Source organism: Daldinia loculata (genome assembly GCF_022478755.1).
Source record: "Daldinia loculata strain CBS 113971 unplaced genomic scaffold F4817scaffold_55, whole genome shotgun sequence".
Classification (NCBI taxonomy): Eukaryota; Fungi; Ascomycota; class Sordariomycetes; order Xylariales; family Hypoxylaceae; genus Daldinia; species Daldinia loculata.
Window position 1 is genome coordinate 62,577 of NW_026054909.1, and position 19,552 is coordinate 82,128.

A 19,552-nucleotide genomic window follows, 5' to 3' on the forward strand; every position below is an offset into this window, starting at 1 on the left:
CGTAGACATGATCCGACAAACCAAATTCGATCTAACTACCAAAGAGCCGAACTCTCATGGCGGTATATCAGAGCGCTTTGACAAAGCTGTCGAACTATATGGACCCGGCGCCTATGGCCATACTTTGGTTGACAGATAGTTCGGATCTTGTGGGCATGGCACGGCCACTCTTTAGGATGCTAAACTCTGTTGCTCGAGAGGATCTGAGGACTATATAAAGCGGCCACTCCCGACTAGACTTGAAGAGGAGCAAGTAAAATGAGATTTGTTCCATGTTTCTCCCCAATCCAACCATTTATTCAAGCACGCGAAACGACAAGATGTCTAGCCGAATATCCATGATAAGGGATGTTATTGTCCTTCAAGAAAGGTATGCTCTTCTCGACCGTAAATGCTTCTCGACTGTAAGTTTCTGACAAACAGAAGTCCCATTATGGATTTCTCGCCATTAGCTGCCATAACATCGCCTGGTGTCGCCTTCCTATACACCGGCATTTTCGTCTACGCCTGTATCTGCATAGCTATAGGGTTCAAGATAGCCCACTCGAGGTGCAGAGACAAGAACGTCATGGGCATGCCGCCGCCGGTCACCTTTACCCTCGCCGGCCTCTGCTTCACGCTCTTCTTCGTCGTATTCCTCATACCCTTCTTCATCCTGTGTCTCATCTACACAGCAGCCAGCGAGCACGCGTTCAAAAGCCGCCGCCCGCGCAGAGAAGAAGAGATAATAGCCTCGCCTTCGCCTCCGCGTCCTAGCCCATTAAGGTTTCTCAATCTTTGGGATCTTAGCTCCAACCTGAGCTCTAGTGACGTCTCCAGCGACAGTGGCAGCGAAGCCACGACGATTTCTTCTCATGGAACGCCCCCGCCACAATATAGCCAACACCACAGAGATACTAGGATCGATCTCTTGACGGACGGTGCCCAGCCCGAAACACCCCCGCCGGCGTATTTCCCCCCAGATCGTATTTCGGGGGAGACGCTTACGGACGGATCCAATCAGGGGTCGAGAACGTGAGTAACAATTTCCGTCTGATCGAGGACCACTTCACCAACTAATAATACTTAACATAGAACTTACACTTTACGAGAATCGGAACTGCCATAATTACCTAGGTAGATAATGATTTACCTACGGGTAGTCGTGGCATATACAGCGACGGGATTTAGGATTTGGATTATAATAAAAGTTGGTTAAGCGGCTTACTTAGCCACTTATTGCGCATATGTAAATGGGGATTGTCTTCAAAATGCCTTATGCATTTAAATAGAGATTGGAAAATCCTTTCAAGCAAGATTGTCTTGGTGTCTTTGGGAATGCATCAAACGGGCTTATCCTCCATGGGTATCATTAAGGAGGAGATAGTATAGTATTGTACTGTAATAAATAAATACTTCAGCACTTAATCATCACCAAGTTAAGCTATGTAGATCAACACATATACATTATGTCATGGGTAGAAGACTTATAAGAGTGTAGACTAGACGTCGACTTACAGGAAATCAAAATATAAGGGGAAGTATAAATATTATTAAATGCCGGACAGAATTATATACAAGAATACTAAAGAAGAACGGGCATTCCATATCATCACAGGAGCAGGCGAGCGAACGCAACTACCGGCATGGCAGAGGGTATGTATCATCGCATGTCTCATGGCAAGCGTCACACATACTGAATTAAGTACAGCTGTGTCGTAACCCCCCTGTCTCACTCTTAGTCTCGGCTAGGCTACGCCACTCGGAGGTGACTGGCGCCTAAGCCGGGAATGATCTCGTACAGTACGGGCACGATTTCGACGGCCAGCCAGCCGATTCCTAGGGTACTTAGTTAATATATATACAAGAGATGCCCCAGCTAGTTTCGAGTAATGTTAAGATGTAAATTACTTCGATGAAAAGCGAACGAACACAGCACAGATAAAAATATTGAAGAAAAGGGAGATACTTACCACAGTACACAACCAACTTCGTAACAACCTCAACATCATACCGCACCCGCGGCTTTACTAGTCTAGAGAAGACCTCCTTCTCACCTAGCTCATCATGTTGCCCCACTACTATATCCGGCTCCCCATCTGTCTCGGCCGGCGAGACCACCACTGTGCCCTCTCCCATTAGTTTCTCGTAGTCGCTCGGCTTATTATGAGCGCCGTTGATATTGCTGACGGCCGAGCTCCGCGCATTGTCAATTTCTTTTTGCTGCTGGATATCCTGCACACTGGCTCTATTACGCAACACGCCGTTATTAGTACCGCTACTAGTAGCGGCATTGTTTTCTGCATTTCCAGCCCCCACGCTGACGCTTTCCCTGCGCCTGCGCTCGCGGTACGCCAGCGTCTCGTATGCGTCGGCCGCGCTCTGGGGACCAACGCTAACGGAGCGGCCGCGGCCGGGGTGTCGTACAGCTGTGAGTAAGTTCGGTAGATCGCTCACGTTAGGCATGACGTTGTCGACGCGGAGACGTAGAGGAATGTTCTTGTACTCGGAGGCGGGCATGAAGAAGCGACGGGGCAAAATAAGGCCCCAAATTTCGATGAGCCGGAATAGATGCGGTAAGCCCTTTAGTAGCGACGGCTTAGCTACCTCGCGCCATGCGAATATGACCAACACACCGAACAGGATACGCAGCGCGACAGCCGCCCATCCTAGCGCCACGGCGTCAAACGGAATGTCGGCCCACGATGACCGTGCAAAACGCCACGTACCAATCTCAAGTCCCATCATGACACCCGCAAAGGCCACACTGTCGTCGAAGCAAGGGCAGTCATCCGCGGGTTCAGGGTGTACACGAATCAAGATGATAATAAGAAGTAATAGACCGCACAGGCTTGTCCAACTCTCCTCAAGATAAAGGTCGAGGACGGGACCGCCGTAGAACTCGACAAGAGATATGATAGCGCCCATGAGGGAGCCGATAATTACGTCGACGAAGCCGTGCATGCCGCAGTAGAGGCGGCCGAAGACGATGCTAATCGCGTAGAAGTAGGCGAGCGCCTCGAGGGCGGAGCGTGTGGCGGGCTGGAAGGGGTTGTCGGGGTCGTGGAGGCATAGGATAGCGTAGACGGCGACAGAGACGGCGTTGGCGGAATGGGTCGAGGGGAAACCGTACTCGAGCGCTGCGGAACCAGACATGGTGATACGGTGGAGGGGTGGAGAGAGTGGTCGCGGTAGTGAGAAGAAGTCTTTAACAAAGCCGGTGAAGAAGACACCCGTCGCAAGGATGTGTACGATTCTGGTGGTCTATGTTAATAGCTGTTCGCATTCCTACTTCACGTAGTCTCTCGTAATTGGGATAGATAACCGTACCCTTTCCCAAAGGAGGCATTCCCACACCAGAACATTATAGGTAGACCGATCATAAAAAAGGTATGGGTGCCGAGGTTAGCCGTGATGGCGAAGTAGCTGTCGAGCGCAGGCGAGCGCAAAGTGGCCTGTAACCAGGCTAAATAAGGTGTCTCCCATCTGACGAGAGGGAGAGCTCGTTGTCGCAATTCGTACCGCCATTTCGGAAGAGCGCGCTTGTCTGTAGTAATGCAAGATAGATTAGTATGTGTGCTCTTGAGGTTGTATTGTATAAGATTTCCTTCTTCGTATGTGAGACCTTAAACGTTTGAGAGCGAACAATGTCTCATGCGCGCAATCGTTAATAACTTGATCCTTTCTTGCTCAGATTCTCAATTGCTCCGATACGTCGTTCCTTTCCACCTCTTTTACAAGTATAATAATAATAATAATAATAATGGTAGCACATACAATGATCCAAACTCCGCAACCCGGCATCGATCACGGGAGGCTTCTCTTCGACGTCCTCTACACTCTTTATAGGCCCATTAGGCCCAGCGCCGCCATTGGCGTGGGCGTGATTAGTTATATTCATCGGATCCGAGGGTCTGTCCTCCTCAATCTGGACACTAGCATGAAAGCTCGGGATGCAACGGGCGAGGCTCCCGTCCCGGTCGGGGTCGGGTTCGGATCAATTCTTAGAGTCGTAGGTTGTGGGCGATGTGGGCGATGTTGACGGTCGCGCATCGAAAACGATCCAATCTCGGCGGTTAATTTTAGACTGCGATTGTCTAGGAATATTAATTTAGGTAGTAATATTATAGAGGAAGAGAAGGCGACTAAAAGGGAATATAGGGATGTAGGTAATAAGGTAATAAGGTAAAAGATAATCAAGAATAGATGTGAGTAGGATTCAGTTGATCAACCCGTCCCAAGCCACAAGGATCACCGCATATAAATCGTGGTTGGTTTTCCTTCTTCCTTCTTCTCCTTCTTCTTCTTTTTTTCTCCGAAGTATTCTTTAACTTTTTATAATTTCACCCATAATTTTCTTTTGCCAATATTTCGCATAGATCTAGGAGTTAACTTTATGTGGATTTTATCTTTTTTCTTTATCTTGGCTGCAATTGTTTTCCTTTAAATTGTTTGGATTATCCCCGTCCCGTCCCCGTCATTGCAGAATGGTAAAGTTGTAGAGTTGGCATCATCTCAACTTTAAAATCAAAAATAGGCGTTTACGTTTTCCTTCAAGCCCAATCTACTATCACCCCCACATTCGTATCGTCAGTCTTTCGTTTATGGACCCCTGAAAACCGATTGGAAGTGGTCATCTTTCAGGGGAAAAGTTGCATGTACTATGTAACTTGCAGAAAGGCAAACAGGTACCTAAATCCAAGAGCTTGGCGGTAATCCGTACCAAGTTACTTTTTCCGAATTTTCGTATCTTGTACGAATTAGATGTCACTTAATTGAATCAGTACTTCGTACATGGGCATCATTTAAGCTTACTCTATGCACGTGACCAACCTTTTTAGGTACATATCTCCCGTATTGAGAATTGAATATGGCTATAGACAGAGATATGGATATGGAGGCATCGCTACCTGTACAGGTAATAATGAGATACCAATAAAGAAGAATGTTATACATGCCTCCATATATACATGTACAAATACTATTACACAGTCGGCTGACCTAGTTCGGTAATAAGTTCCATATTCTTCTGTGTAATAGAATAGAAGAAATAGAAGAAATAGAAGAAATGCAGTCCCTGGCCGGAAAGCATTGCTTCATCTCGGGCGGCAGCCGGGGCATCGGATTGGCCATCGCCAGGCTCTTCGCCGCTCATGGAGCAGGGTGCACTCTTATCGGACGTGATGAACACACTCTCCTCAGTGCTGCAAATTCTCTACACCGACAGGAAGGTTCCTCACAGCAGCATTACACAACCGCCTTCGACGTTTCGACGCAAAATGGCTGGGAAAAGCTGATATCCGATTCCAAATTAGTATGCATTCTCTCGCTATGTTTCCGTACACGACACTGATGTAGATATGATATCATAGCAAACCTGTGATATTCTCGTCAACGCTGCTGGCGTTTCGCAGAACTCTTTCTTATTCAACACTAGCAGATTAGACGTGACTGAGATTATTGCCACTAACCTCACGGGTACCATATGGGGCTGTAAATACTTCATACCCAAGATGATGAAGCAGAGAAAGGGTAAGTTGGTTACACGCCGACGTATTCTCAACTTACAACTAACACTTGCACCTTGTTATCATAGGCTGTATTATCAACGTGGCTAGTCTGCTAGCTACTCACGGGGGACGGGGGGCAAGCGTCTATGCCGCGTCAAAAGCCGGCGTCGTTGGTACGCACTCGGTCATTTCTTCAAGCTCGCAAGCTAACTAAACACGCTTGTTCTAGGTCTAACGCGATCTCTGGCCTGGGAAGTCGGCCGCTTTGGCATTCGTGCCAATGTCCTCCTGCCCGGATATATCCAGACCGATATGACGAAAGGTGACATCTCATCCTTCCTGATTTTTTTTCTCTCCCCCCGCCTGTTCAAACCCGTTCCCCTAACCGATCCTCTTACAAAGTACACGATTACTAATATACAGGCTCGACAGACATGGATCGGAAAAACGAGCTATCTGCTCTCATCCCTCTTGGACGCCTCGGTTTGGTCGAAGAGGTAGCAAATGCTGCATTATTCCTAGCCCAAAATTCCTACGCACACAACTGCGTGCTCAATATCGACGGAGGCTTAAGCGCAACGTGAATCTCGTCGAGTTCTCATTTGCTAAATGCGACGAACATTCAATCGAGGATTTCTATCGCGCCGGTACCAGCGTCATCATCAATAATGACCACGTCATCGTCATTCTTCACTTTCTTGGCTGCTGGAGATGCTCCATCTTCCGTTATTAAACGCTTCTTAGGGTCCTTGGGCTCTCCATCGGCAGCACGCTTGCCATTAGTCTGGCTAATCCCGTTGCTTTGAATAGTAAGCACCTTCTTCGCTCGACGAGGGATGCTATGTTCTTGATCGACTTGGAGACCTTCAATGGGTTTATCCGCGAGCTTGCTACAAAGGGAAGTTAGTTATTAGTATAGTGAGAATTGTTTGCTACGACATACGCTTCCTGAATATTAATGACAACGTTGATGAAGGTATCATCATCATCCTCATCTACGATGGTGACAAAGCTATTTTGCTTGACACCTATAAATTATTAGATATGTCAATAAAGATGTGGGCGTTGGAACCGACCGAGTTCGTTAAGATTTTTATCAAGATTATCCGTCTCGTCAGGATCATATAGCAAGCCAGCATCACTATTAATGGCAAATTCCTTCTCGCCGTAACCTAGTTGTTGTTTAATAAATTCTACTAGATCGTTAAGCGTTGCCTTCGATAGATCAACATTAATATTAACGTTGTAGGCGCCGCAAACCGGGCATTCCGGGTTTGGTAGTCGAGGACGATCTGTCCCTAGTAACCTCTGAGGCGCAAAAGGCGTCAAGAATACCTGAAATGTCAGCAATATGCACAAATCTAATGAGCTTCACCACGTACCTCTCGCGCCTTGTCATATTCCCCTCGAAGAACTTTGAATGACTCGAGGACGGAAAGGCCAGCAACGATCGCGTTTGTGGTCGCGATAGCGGGAATAATGTTGCCAGCCATCTGTTTTATATCGAAACGCGACTTAGCTTCTATTCCGAAGATATGCGATCGAATGTTCGCACTGGCGGCAACGAAGTCAAGTGTGTCCTGATCATCTTTATCAAAAGTGATGGTAGGCTTTGGAGAGTCCTCACTACGTGTCGCCAGTAGCTTCAGCATTCGCTTACTTAAGCGGTCTAAGCTGTCGTTGAAGACTACCAAATTTTCCTCCAAAGTCCATATGTGCTGGCCATCCTTGAGGATCTGGTCTTTCGATGCGAGGGCCTCAGCTGCTTGGCTCATCAACGTCTTGTATTCGAGAGGCTTGGGTGGTTCTCTCGACTTCCACATATCCTTCATAGAGCGTAAACGAACAATGTCTGCATTGAAAACCTTGTCGAATAACATTTCCGAAAACTGCTCCGTGCCAACTGATTCTCTTATCTTCCTTAATGCTTCTGCCTCCTTTTTGAGCTCTGCAATCTCCGACGCATTATCCTCGTTCTCGCCGAGATCGAGGGAAGCTTGGTCCTCGCTTGTACCGTAGATTTCGTTGAGCAAGTAACTCTTACCCCAAACTATACAGTGGATAGGTTGACTCGGCGTGCTTCGAATCGTGCAAACGGGGAAGGTCTTAGGCGCCTCCTTTGTGGTGCAGTCATAACAAGCTGTAGCACCTTTTTTGATGACTTGAACTTGTCCATTAAACCCTGTCGTTCCGCTCTCGATTAGAGGGACGTCGGCCGCTAAACACATTCGATTCACATGACGTCGCGCCTCGAGATTGTCCAACGCATTAAACACTACTTTAAAGCCTCTAAACCATTCGACGTGAAATTGTACGTCCTTAATATTGGCGTGGTGCGCGACAATCTTGACGTTCGGGTTGAATACTGCCGCCGCCTCCTTTGCTACCTAACCGTGTGGTCAGTACGTCATTATACATACTATCCTGTCCGATCTATAGTTTGCTCGTACCAGGGCTTTGGATTTCCCGATATGTTCGTGTCGGAAGAGGAACTGTCGGTTCAGATTGCTCAAGTCGATTGTGTCGAGGTCGACGATGTGAATTTCGCCGAAGCCGGTGAGGGCGAGATTTTTTAACAGTTCACAGCCGATTCCGCCTGCGCCAACCATGAGAACTCGGGCCTGTGAATCTAGTGTTAGCGTGAATTTAGACTCCAAGACCGAATGTAGATCCATCTTGCAGTCTGATAAGTTTTAATATACAATAAAGTGGGCGCTAGTGTAGGCTACAGGTTGGAAACGTGGACGAGATGTTGTCGCGCAAGGTTGCTGAGGCTGTGGTGATAAATCGCAAACAGCCCATCTAACCTAGGATCGACCGTTCACGGTGCGCGCAGCGGTAGGAAAGGTGCAGGGCGCAAACGAAACGATGCCGTGCAGGATGCAGTTCGGCGACTTACCTCCTTGACATGCGCGTTCAGCGAGGGGCCAAGAGATCGGCGGTTGAAGGCATCTCGTGCCACTGCCATCTCGAACAGCTAGCTACCCAAGTCACTATTTGGGGAGATCTCTTCGTCGATGCATATGATGATGTAATTTGTAGTAGAGTGTAATATGCGTACTAGATGGGAAATAAGAAATACGGTTGAGAATTAGTAGGGGATAGGAAAGAGAGAGAGGAGAGAGCAAAAGAATAGAGTAGACGGAGTAAAAAAGGTAAAAGAAGCTTGGTGTGAAAGATGATGAGACGATAGAAAGCAAGTATTAAAGAAGGCGCCGCCAGCCTTGGAGAATGCTCGAACAGTAGTGGCTCAATTGGAGCCGGAGCAAGTGTGACGCTCCTACCTTTGCTAGTATGACCTCGCAACTCGGGGCAATCGGGGGACTAGGTACCTAGGTAATGTCTTAACCGCAAGCTTTTAAGGTTAGCAACCCCCAGTTGAATGCAGTTGGATGCAGGCAAGCATTTAGAAGCAGCCAAGGCAGGTCGCAAGCTTCTGTACAGGTACCATGCTACTACTACTACCGGGAATTCACGCTATTGGGCTGATGTATCATATTACCCACTAATTCCCAAACACGGTATGCAGGTTGCACATCATTTAGTGGTCTGCGCTTTCAACGTGGAGCATCCTCCTGAGATTGCCAAGCCTATACCTACATATACGTTAGGTCTATGTACATAGCTCAAAGCTAAAGAATTAAGTACAAGTACCTAACCGATAAGAATAGGCAGTGTATATATATTTACTTGAGCTGAAGCTATAGTGCCCAGTGATACGTTTTTAAAAAAAAAGAGATGGCTCTTTTATTTGTATGATATACAAATGATACATTAGATTGTTTTGGAGTTTCATTGAAACGGTTCCTCCGCATAAAGTCCTGGGTAAATATTTAGTCCTGGGTAAATATTTTGGTAAATATTTTTCAAGTCAGGTTCAAATTTCACAATCTACTCTACCTACCTAATGTTTGTAATTCCCCACTATCCCTAAGATTTTGGCTTAAGAACCAAACAATTGTATCATCTTCTACTAGTTACACATTTACTGATTACTGTTCAGACCTGGTCCTTTCCAGCTTGCTATAATGTCGGATGACGAGGCGGATCCAGAGCTTCTCGCTCTTCTAAGGCAACATTTCCAAGGGAAGCTAAACCTGGATGAAGAACCAGAGACTGGTGTCTTGGAGGGCGCCGAATATGTCTGCGACAACTCGATCGATGTAGCTTTGAACATGAGGGCGTCCAAAAATGCTGCAGCTTTGATTTACGAGCAGATGCAGCAAAAAGAGTTCTCGACCGCGAGTTGGTCCGAACATGAATTGCATCCCAAGACAAAAGATGAATCCACCGTTGCCTTCATTTTTACCATGGACCTGCTCAATTTCTCATTCTGGTCCCTACACCCGGAAGAGGAACGTTTTGCCATCTCATACCGAGACAAGACCTGGACCGGATACTGGAGTCTAGTAGCCTCATTGCAGAGAGCACTAGAAGAAGGTGGGTTTAATATATTATCAAACACTCAGCCGCTTCGTTATTCGGAATTTTCTTTGGTGTCAACATAGCGTGTCTTCCAAGATGAGCATACTCAATTAATCAATATAAAGATATCCCCATAACCGATCCGCATTACTGGCAGAACGAAGAGGAGTGCAACCTTGAGTCCCTCAGATACGTTTTCAGGTCGTGCACCGACGAAGAGATCCCCCTGCTGGAAGCAAGGCTTTCTTGCCTAAGGGAAGCAGGGCAAGTTCTATATGAAGTAGGTAATCCAACCAGAACTACAGCATGGAGATAACGCATCGCCAACGCGCTTCGGCCTCTTGTAGAAATACAGCTGCAGCTTTACGAAATGCATAGAAGCTGCCAATAAGTCGGCCGCGGGGTTGGTTAACCTGCTTGCGAAGGACTTCAACTGTTTCAGAGACGAATCTCGGTTTGAAGGGCGACGCAAACCCGTCCGGTTCCTCAAGCGCGCCCAGATCCTGGTGGCGGATATTTGGGCCTGCTTCAACGGTGAGGGCTACGGTGAGTTTAGGGACATCGACAAGATCACCATGTTTGCAGACTACCGTGTCCCGCAGATACTAGCTACGTTGGGTTGTATAGGATACAGTCCGCCTCTACAAGCAATGATAGCCAGGGGTGATATTCTAGAGAACGGAAGCGATTACGAAATACAGCTCAGGGGTAAGTATCAATATTCCTAGCCTCACTCCTACTTCCGGACATTGCTAAAAGAGTCAATTAGCATGTAGTATCTGGTGTGTGGAACTTCTCAAGCGCGAGATCAAACGTCAACACCCTGACGCGAAGATCAACGCTATCCTGATAGATTTTTTCCTGTACGACACCATGAAACTATTGGAGGCGCAAGGGAAAGAGACCATTCCACATCATCGAACGAGGAGTATTTGGTACTAAGCAGTTTGGATAAATGGATTGCGATTGTGGTAATCTGTACATAGGCAACTATAATACCTAGGTAGTCCTGGTTGGCTACTAGCTAAAAGATGATTGATATTACGCAGTATATCAAGCCCAAGCACTGATTATTTTCGGCGACTCTAGCCAAGCAAATATCAGAATTCCCCAACGCCATCGCGTAAACCATCGTAAATATCACAAAGACCGAGGTCTTCAATCTCCTCATCGCCCGTTCATCGTACACGCATCTCTAAGACCTAAAGTCCCATCGCCCTGGCTACCTACAGCTCAGACGGCGCCGACAGCGGTTGAGTTGAGAATCTCATCCATGTGCGCCTTCTCGATGCCCGGGGTGCCTTTAGACTCCTCCTTCTGCAGTACGGCGAGGACTTCCAGCGGCGGGTTTAGACCCAGCTTTTCAGCACGTTTCCACCGCTTCATGCGAGTAATCCCGACACAAGGCTGTTGGGGGTCATTAGAAACTGTAGAGCAACGTAAAAGGGGTGGATGAAACCACTTACTCCGTACTGGGAGCTGACATCCCAATATCGTAGCACTTTCTCTGCCTGCGTTAGACCCTCCTGGTGCACCCTCTTAGTAATACGCTCGCGTTCTAGCTGTCGCCAATACTGGTCGATTTGACGATCGGTAACCTTGGCAGCGCGCAGCTCTGATTCTGACTTCTCGGGTTGGATATGGGGCTGTTTGACCAAGGGCTCTTCGTCTTCGTCTTCGTCCTTGATTACTTCCTCCTCTTCCTCCTTGGGTTCCGGTTGAGCGGAAGAGACATGCTTTCCTAGCGGGCTCTGCTTTACTGGTTTAGAGACCAAGTCCTTGGCGGATTTAGGCACGGGCTTGGTAACCCGGTGATTGAAGGATAGGGTCGACTGCTTGCCAGTGGTGCGGTTGCCGCCGCTAGAACGTCTGGTATTGGTCATTTTGCGGTGATTATTGAGAATTAATACAGTAACTTTACTACGATGACTATAATTGATAATGGTGCTTTAACTATGATCACAGGATATAGAATCCAATGGATGTATTGAGATCTGTTTGATGTTTGTGCGACGTTGTAGATCTCAGATTGGCTCAATTGTGGAATGACGTGGGGGATTTTCAGGCAACGGCTTCCTTGACTGTCTGATCATTGGCGGGGCAACACGAAATCCGAGCGCTGTCACGTGGCACTAGGTAGGCTTCACTAATTCAATATTCCATAATTGCATAGATCCATAAATACTCCCCCTTATTCATAGCAAGACCCTTTAGATATGTTAGAATTAGAAATCTAGAATCCAGACTTGAGCTAAAGGTGATCATAACGATAGTACGATATTTACTACTGCTTTCTAGATATTATAAAACCAAGGGAAAGAGAGTAAATGCAAAGGCCATTCATTCCAAATGTCTTTCTTCGGCCCCTGAAGTCCCTCTTTTACTTAATCGGCACTATGCCAGCAGTAAGTGAGCAGTCTATGTGAGGTATTGGGCCTATGACTTTAGCTAGATTAGATATGAGTCTAGTGACTTTCTGATTATTCACTGAACTGTTTATAAAAAAGTAAAATTATTAGAATAGCCCTGATCCCACATCATCGTGAACCCAGTACAACATCTTCTTTCTCTCTGCTTCTTAACTAAGACTGGAAGTAACTAAGACTGGAAGTGGTGGATTTGTTTTTTTTTTTTGTATTGAATACGTCTGAAAGAAAGAAAACTAGAATGGAAAAGCTAGGTGCCTAATTTGGTGAACACTGAACTCCCTATGAAAACGTCACTATGTAAAAAGAACTGCCTACTCGTCGAGTCATGAATTATCTAACGTAGGACTTCCTTCTCTGAATGACATATTACTGTCTTATTAGTATGACGTATTGGTCTTTTCCAGTAAGCTAAATATCTCGTGCTGCCATGGCATTGCCCTGGGACCTGGTATCATCCCTTACTTCATCCCGCTTCTCTCATCCCAGGATTGTCTCAGAAGACATGCTTTCCATCTCCATTTTGCCATCTGCGTAGCTGATTTGCAACGACCTGTCGCCCTTCGGAGTGTGCTCGCTCACACTTCTAGCTTCGGCCATTGCCTTTGCTCGAGCTGCCGCGGCTTTCACTTCTGCATCCTGGTGCATCTCGATCTCTGAGAGGAGGATTTAGTCAGTCAGGCGTGCTATCGTCTCCCGTCCGCGTTAACTTACCAGCATCAAGTTCCATTTGGCAAACCTCTGCTGTCTTACTGACCATGGTTGCAAGCACGTCAATAGGTCGATTGTTCAGTTTTCCTGCCATAGCATGCGTGATCGGATCTAGATTAGGTAGCCAGGTCAGTAAATCATATATCTAGTCCTTCTCTGTAAGCTAGTACACACGGTCAACAATGAATTCATAGAGTCCCTTTGCCGAGGTGTCTTTTTGGTAGAGCTGATATAGCTGATCGAAGTCAGCAGGTGAGATGCGGTATCTGCCTGATATTGCTGAAATATGGTCTTTGGCGACGCTGATGAAATCTCGGATCCGCTGCCTAGTCGACATGATGGCTAAAGGAGGCCGAGGTATCAATGCGGTTTGTTGTAGGACAGTTAAATCATATCAGACTTCTTGGCATGGTTTGGGGCTGTATTGTGACTGCGAATTTCGCGCATGATCTATGTCGTTGTGATTCGCAACTGTGTATGGACTGCGCGGGTCTTCGTCTTCTTCTGAACAACGTTAGACGGTATCACAAATTTCAGTCGCCCGGTTGTACGTTGCCTGGCGGGTTACTACATTAACGTGGTGACTGGGGATTCACGCCGCCATCCACACAATGAGCCCTTAAATCCAAGGAGACTGGATTTATACCACTACTCAGTCTCCCACCTAAAGCCTCTGGATTGTTGGTGGTCTACCCGTCAGCTGTTACATTGACCAGGGCACATTTCCCTAAAGCAAGCTTGGTAGCTGTGAACTCGGGAATTTGTACCCAATAAGAGCGGCCAGAAATATTGATTGAAGATTGTTTATTTGGTGGTCATCTATTTTTAACAAAGCTACATCCTGTTGAGCAACAACAATGTGACATACCGTACAAAGAAGCTAGAGGCGGTTAGCATGAAATGTATTACTTCGATGTTTATTGTACCGATTCCGTTATTTTCCAAACTTTTGATTTACGAACTTGCTATTTTATTTTTCTAAAGAAGGAGGGTCTCTAGGCTTTACGTACCGGTGAACTAAAGACCATAACACCGCTGACCTAGCACTTCATCATGCAATGGTAATGAACCGACCAGAGAAGCTTATATATAGGTCTAAATTTATGTTGTTCCTTTAATAGCTATTCGCCGTGGGATCGTATTTCAGAGTATAAATCATGTAACTTCAACAACTCGAGTCAGTCTTCATAGAAACGATGAAATTAAATAAACCGACAAATGCTCCAAACCTCGAAAATGTTGGATAGATTGTGTCCAGATGTAGAGCTAGAAAGTATGGGAGTAGCTTCATTGATAGCCTGTAGCTATACATACTGTAAGTGTCCTTTGTTTAAGATGTCTCATCTAGAATCCCAATATTTTGACTAACGATCATTAATAATCAACTGAGATTTTCTTGGACGGTCCCTAAATATATAAATGTCAATAAGGTGTTCATACATTATAATGCCGCAAGAGGGAGAGCTCTCTTTGCTGGTTTAGCCCTTAAGCTACCGGCATCTTGAAAATCCTATTTTCTTTTCTACAAAGGCAAGTGTTTCAAATGGGATCAAGAGAACTTATTATTATGACGAAGAGGGACAAAAAACTATGGCGTGAGATGGCAGTTCATATGCCCTGCTTGGCCCTACATTTACTCAACCTATTCTATAAAAGCTATTAGATATCTGGGCTACTAAGACATAGGGTAAGGCATTTTCAACTACATCAGTGTTACCTAGTGGCCTAGTTCCCTATACTTTAACGGAGTTATATTGTCACCCCTTGCTGATGTCCTCTCCTACTACATAGGCGCCTAGCTACATCACCCTATATAGTAGCAGTTACCACTACATTAAGAACTTGTATTAAAGTATATCATAGAGTAACATGAACGAGATTATAGGTAAGGCTTCTAAGCTGGAGTTACTCTTCTCCAATCCTCAGCTGAGCCCCAGAGGGCTTTTCAGTAATTAGAGTTCCTGCGCCTCTTATTATTTCTACCATCCCACAAATGCGAACGAAGCCTTCTGTTTTGGTGGAGGCGGGTCAAGTGCCACTGTTGCACAAAGGAACATCACCGTGAACTTGGACTTTGTACAACGAATTTCATTTTGATTTCAGCTTCACCACCTCCAACATGGCGTATCTGGGGAACACGGAAAGAATCTGTGTGACCTCTGGATCCCAAATACTATATCTAATATCTAATAATAGGAATCTTTACTGCCATCGACAGGGTAAGATCCCAGGATCATCCAAGCAAGGCAGGTTTACTTTAGGACTAAAGCCCAGAAAATGCCTTGCCAATTACGTGTGTGGCTCGAATTATAGGTACTATATCATCTTGATGCCTTATTATAAAAGGGCAACTGAAGAACCGCGAAATTTCCAAACTTCCTGTTATTATATCTCTATCTTAACGGACAAAAGGTTAATAGGTTCCACCTGTTCCCTGCTAGAATTTCGATTATTCTAACCGATTCATCTGGTTATCAATACTGAATACTTCATCTGCTACTTCTTATTCTAGCTAATGCTTTCATCACGTTTGGAAAGATGAAGTTCAGCCAGTTTACTAGAACGATGCCAATGTGCTTCTTGGCATATTTCGGATCTGTTCACTCAGTCCCTGTCGCCGACAATCCGGCTTGCGATGCCTATCGTACCACTACAGAGCTTGACGGAGATGGCAGCCCCCATGATACATTCCGTCACCAGCAGCTCACTGTACGTCGGTTCTTTTCCTATTATCCCTGAAGCCATTACGAAAGGCACCTACCCCTGAATTTGCCGGTTCCAACCCCTTGGGCGTAAAACTTTAAGCAATTAACTTGCCTAACAAATTCAGTTGACATATACATAGGAATTATAACATTCATCATGAAATAACGGCTAATTAATGCTTGCCATAATAGTACTCAGTCCAAAAAGTGCGTCATGGCAATTGCGGCGCGGGAACTACCCGCAGCGACCCCATTGTTATAAACAGCCCCAAAACGAACGATAATGGTGGTGGCTTCTATTGCGTATTCGGCAGAAGTTGTCGGTCTAAGAATGATGAGTACTGGGAATAGCGACGAAAATAATAGAGGCTACTGTTAGATGTACTGGTTATATGTAACTAGGTAGGCATTAGTTACCATGCCGTAGAGATTTCCTTGCCTGTTGGTAATTTCTCATTTTCTATTGTCAATTCGAGGATAATTTATAGGAATACATGATAACTTGCTGGAGGCTAAAAAGCTTAACTGTATAGCTCTTATCCTCCTTTCAATAGGTTGCATAATCTTCTATGAAAGGAAGCATATTCTTCACTGTGTAATACACAAGCTAGGACCACTGTCGTTCTTAAACAAATCACAACTCAAACAAAAACCACACAATCTTAAAAAATAATGCCAAATCTGACCTCTATGTATGTACTGCACAAAAGCGCATATGTAACCTAAAATACAACGAAGCCCTCGATCCTGGTGTCCTATGACGGAAAACAGCAATTACAAGAGGGGGAATAAAACGTCAAAAACACTGTCATAACCCACGGCTACTCTGGGTGCAACGCCAAACATTCATTATCCTGTGACTATTCAACTGATCGCCTAGAACAGCGTGAACCCGGCTGTGAAGAACAGGGCGATCATCGCCGGGATGACGATGGTGGCAGCGGAGAGGGAGCCCTGAGGCGCCAAAGTAGGGGCGGCATTGCCGGATTCAGACGAGCCGGATCCGGTAGAGCTTGAGCCGGAGCTGCTGCTGGGGGTGTTGATTTCGTCACCCGAAAGTGGCTTGACAGCAAGGTTCGAAAGAGTCTTTCCATCGACGTCTGTAACCTTGTGGTTAACGGAGTAGTCGCTGATGTCAATAATCTTGCCGGATGGCTTGGGCGAAACACCGTCGTCAATGATCTTTTGAGCTCCAGGGGGAGGGGCGGGAAGGGTGAAGTTGTTGTTAAATCCCTTCTCCTTGATCAAGCTGGCCTTGCATTCAGGAGGCGTCACCTTCTTACTAACAGCCTTGACGCTCTGAATCTTGTTGAAGTCAATTTTGCTGTACTGATCGTGAAGAGTGTGGTAGTCAGACAAGAGTGTAACAGTTCCGTCGTCATTGCATTCAGCTAGACCGTAGTTGTTGTCCTCCTGGGCCCATTCGTAGACGACACCACCAGCGAAAGTACCCATCATCTGCGGTCCGTAGATAGTGCCAATCTCAGTGAAAACACGGGGAGAAGGCGTGTTGCAACCAAACTCGGAGTAGAAGATGGGAACAGAAGAATCCTTGAACAGAGAAACGAGGGTGTCGTATCCGGACTTCTGGAAAGAGCTTTCGCCACACCACGAGTAACTGTTCAGAGCGAACATATCGGCCCGGGACATGTCGTTCTCGTCACCATCTATAGCACACTGGAAGTAGTTCCAGGTGTCCTCAAGGACATCACGGACATCGGCAGCTGAGTAGCCAACGGGAATCGCGCGGTCGGCGTGGTTCTTGATGTAGTTCTTGAGGTCACGAGTGACAGCACGGACGTAAGGGGGCACGGTAGCACCAGTCTTGACGTTATCAATGACTTCGTTGCCGGAGAAGAACCCAAGGGTGTTGGGGTAAGACTTGAATGCCTCGACTATGGCGAAGGTCCTGTTAAGGTATGCGGCATAGTACGACTCCCAAGGCGCACCGCTGTTCAGAGACTCGCCTGCCAAAGGCGAGTTCACATCAATGATCATGTACATACCCGCCTGTCGCCAACGGTCAGTCTAGAGTCGCATGTCACTTAATATACTGAAACTTACAGCATTGAAAACACTGGCACATTCGTCGTGGTTTAGATTGGGGTCCAAGTTGTACACTCGAATCGCGTTGACACCCAGAGCCTGCATTAGAGCGGCGTCTCGCTTGCAGATGTCACCGTTAGAGAGAGGATCCTTCCCATGGCTTGGGTCGTAACCAGCACTTCCGCCGATCTGATAAGCCATCCCCACAATCTGAAAAGCGTTGCCACTCTTGGAGTTGACGAACTGCTGACCCTGAACCTCGAGAGGAGTGACAGCAGCCGCTAGGGTTGCGCCGCCTAGGGCGACGATCGCAGATTGAAGTAACATGATTAATTTTATTGTCCAAAGGTGTTTTCCAATGGGCGTAGTTGGCGCGAGGTTCGTTTCTCCAGGTAATAGAATCTCGAAAGGGTTTTTTTTTGTTATATAATTAGTATCTGCGGGATGTCGATTTCATAACCTTTATAGGCGCGAACAATCAACACAAGGTAGCTTTGTTAAATAGAGTTCTTGAGAGAGTGACGAGAATAGGCCTATAGCCAAGATAAAACGATTGTGGGTAGGAAGTCTAAGTGAATTAGTGAAAGAGGATGGTAGAAAGAGAAGTTGAGTTGAAGTAAGCGACAAGATGGAAAGAGTTACGAAGAGGCAAAAGAGGCTGGGTGCGAAGGAGGGAGAAGGTAGATAGATAATTGGCAGGTTCAGGTTTGCAGGTGCAACCAGGAGCGAATGAGCGAATGTTACATAGGTACACACACATAATGAGTGTACTTCCATTTACACGATGCCAATCAGTGACTTGCCCACCTGTGTCAACTCGATTTTATGAGGGGTTTTACTAGCTGACTAGGGCGTCTTGGGCTTTCTTGGGCTTTCTTGGTCTCTATGCAACAATCAACAGCTTGTCGGTCGGGGGGTTGTGACTGGTTGAGTGGGTAGAGATCCATCCAAACAAGGAAAGCTCCATAAAGTGGAGCGGGAGTATAACCCGACCAGGATTGGTTCATCTGACAGTTCCCAGTTCCCTGTTCCCAGTTCCCTACATAATTCAATTTCCTGGTTTAGTCTATGCATTCTTTTTCTATTCGCACTGTAATTCCTCACCTATTTAGAGTGCTTACCTACCGTGTTTAGCATAATGACACCATCGAACCGTACTGTATTATGCAACGAAATATGCCTGTTCAAGATTGACCCTCTACCAATTTCATAGTTTCACCGACCTTCTTCTAATGGGTCAAACGTTTTATTACACGTATTATCTATAGACTGTCATACACTATGTGCTGCTATGTATTCCCTCAGCACTGGCGTTTTGTAATGATGATATGCTGTTTGCTTATATCTTTATTATCAGATTTAATCTTGGGCAATTATGTCTATGAACTTGTTACTCCCCTGGGAACTTTTCTCATGGCTTGACGTTCTAGCCTACCCTCTATCGAAGTTTAATACGAGGCTAATACGATGCTGCTTCGTGATGGATTGGGCAAGTCTTTTGCTACATAGGCTATTATTTGCTTAGCTTCTTGTCAGATGTACGAGCGTCCTTCAGGCTATGGTAGCATCCTGAACTCGGTAAGTATTCTATTAACAGATGCCAAGCTTTCTTCCTACACTGATTCGAGGGATAGGGTTAGGCTATCGTGTTGCTTCTTCTGTCTCTTCTATCATCTACATTGTGTATTGATCCCTCGATGCCTTAGTTTCGGAATGTTCTACAACGACGTCACGGCTGTTGTACAAGTGT

The 19,552-nt window shown here is 46.1% G+C and overlaps 8 protein-coding genes across 8 annotated transcripts; 3 read left to right on the forward strand and 5 right to left on the reverse strand.

The window, feature by feature from the left end:
- Window positions 1-270: 270 nt before the first annotated feature.
- F4817DRAFT_347660 (uncharacterized protein) lies at window positions 271-1,200 on the forward strand. The gene is made up of 2 exons (XM_049304583.1): window positions 271-1,055; window positions 1,113-1,200. Exon 1 carries the CDS (start codon window positions 392-394, stop codon window positions 1,016-1,018), a length of 627 nt encoding a protein of 208 aa, XP_049155834.1. The 5' UTR covers window positions 271-391; the 3' UTR covers window positions 1,019-1,055; window positions 1,113-1,200.
- A 532-nt stretch (window positions 1,201-1,732) lies between these two features.
- On the reverse strand, window positions 1,733-3,880 carry F4817DRAFT_361007 (PAP2-domain-containing protein; the record flags this gene model as incomplete). The annotated part of the gene is made up of 4 exons (XM_049306349.1): window positions 1,733-1,818; window positions 1,953-3,235; window positions 3,310-3,526; window positions 3,757-3,880. The coding sequence occupies 4 exons, from the start codon at window positions 3,878-3,880 to the stop codon at window positions 1,733-1,735; spliced, it is 1,710 nt and encodes a 569-aa protein (XP_049155835.1).
- A 1,001-nt stretch (window positions 3,881-4,881) lies between these two features.
- F4817DRAFT_227724 (NAD(P)-binding protein) lies at window positions 4,882-6,400 on the forward strand. Its single transcript, XM_049298887.1, has 5 exons — window positions 4,882-5,293; window positions 5,352-5,511; window positions 5,576-5,662; window positions 5,719-5,811; window positions 5,922-6,400. Exons 1-5 carry the CDS (start codon window positions 5,048-5,050, stop codon window positions 6,071-6,073), a joined length of 738 nt encoding a protein of 245 aa, XP_049155836.1. The 5' UTR covers window positions 4,882-5,047; the 3' UTR covers window positions 6,074-6,400.
- On the reverse strand, window positions 6,051-8,860 carry F4817DRAFT_227720 (SUMO-activating enzyme subunit uba-2). Its single transcript, XM_049298886.1, has 6 exons — window positions 8,389-8,860; window positions 7,940-8,110; window positions 6,872-7,876; window positions 6,566-6,824; window positions 6,433-6,517; window positions 6,051-6,379 (listed from the first exon to the last, which is right to left on the reverse strand). The coding sequence occupies exons 1-6, from the start codon at window positions 8,455-8,457 to the stop codon at window positions 6,112-6,114; spliced, it is 1,857 nt and encodes a 618-aa protein (XP_049155837.1). The 5' UTR covers window positions 8,458-8,860; the 3' UTR covers window positions 6,051-6,111.
- A 657-nt stretch (window positions 8,861-9,517) lies between these two features.
- On the forward strand, window positions 9,518-11,076 carry F4817DRAFT_367825 (uncharacterized protein; the record flags this gene model as incomplete). Its single annotated transcript, XM_049307178.1, has 4 exons — window positions 9,518-9,929; window positions 10,040-10,194; window positions 10,262-10,622; window positions 10,684-11,076. The coding sequence occupies 4 exons, from the start codon at window positions 9,518-9,520 to the stop codon at window positions 10,854-10,856; spliced, it is 1,101 nt and encodes a 366-aa protein (XP_049155838.1). The 3' UTR covers window positions 10,857-11,076.
- Window positions 11,077-11,147: 71 nt separating this feature from the next.
- On the reverse strand, window positions 11,148-11,797 carry F4817DRAFT_319127 (DNA polymerase delta, subunit 4-domain-containing protein; the record flags this gene model as incomplete). Its single annotated transcript, XM_049301014.1, has 2 exons — window positions 11,148-11,321; window positions 11,381-11,797. 2 exons carry the CDS (start codon window positions 11,795-11,797, stop codon window positions 11,148-11,150), a joined length of 591 nt encoding a protein of 196 aa, XP_049155839.1.
- A 919-nt stretch (window positions 11,798-12,716) lies between these two features.
- F4817DRAFT_347672 (uncharacterized protein) lies at window positions 12,717-13,779 on the reverse strand. The gene is made up of 3 exons (XM_049304584.1): window positions 13,226-13,779; window positions 13,055-13,162; window positions 12,717-12,996 (listed from the first exon to the last, which is right to left on the reverse strand). Exons 1-3 carry the CDS (start codon window positions 13,386-13,388, stop codon window positions 12,821-12,823), a joined length of 447 nt encoding a protein of 148 aa, XP_049155840.1. The 5' UTR covers window positions 13,389-13,779; the 3' UTR covers window positions 12,717-12,820.
- A 2,430-nt stretch (window positions 13,780-16,209) lies between these two features.
- Window positions 16,210-18,254, reverse strand: F4817DRAFT_227796 (glycoside hydrolase family 72 protein). Its single transcript, XM_049298888.1, has 2 exons — window positions 17,821-18,254; window positions 16,210-17,766 (listed from the first exon to the last, which is right to left on the reverse strand). The coding sequence occupies exons 1-2, from the start codon at window positions 18,127-18,129 to the stop codon at window positions 16,633-16,635; spliced, it is 1,443 nt and encodes a 480-aa protein (XP_049155841.1). The 5' UTR covers window positions 18,130-18,254; the 3' UTR covers window positions 16,210-16,632.
- Window positions 18,255-19,552: the final 1,298 nt, after the last annotated feature.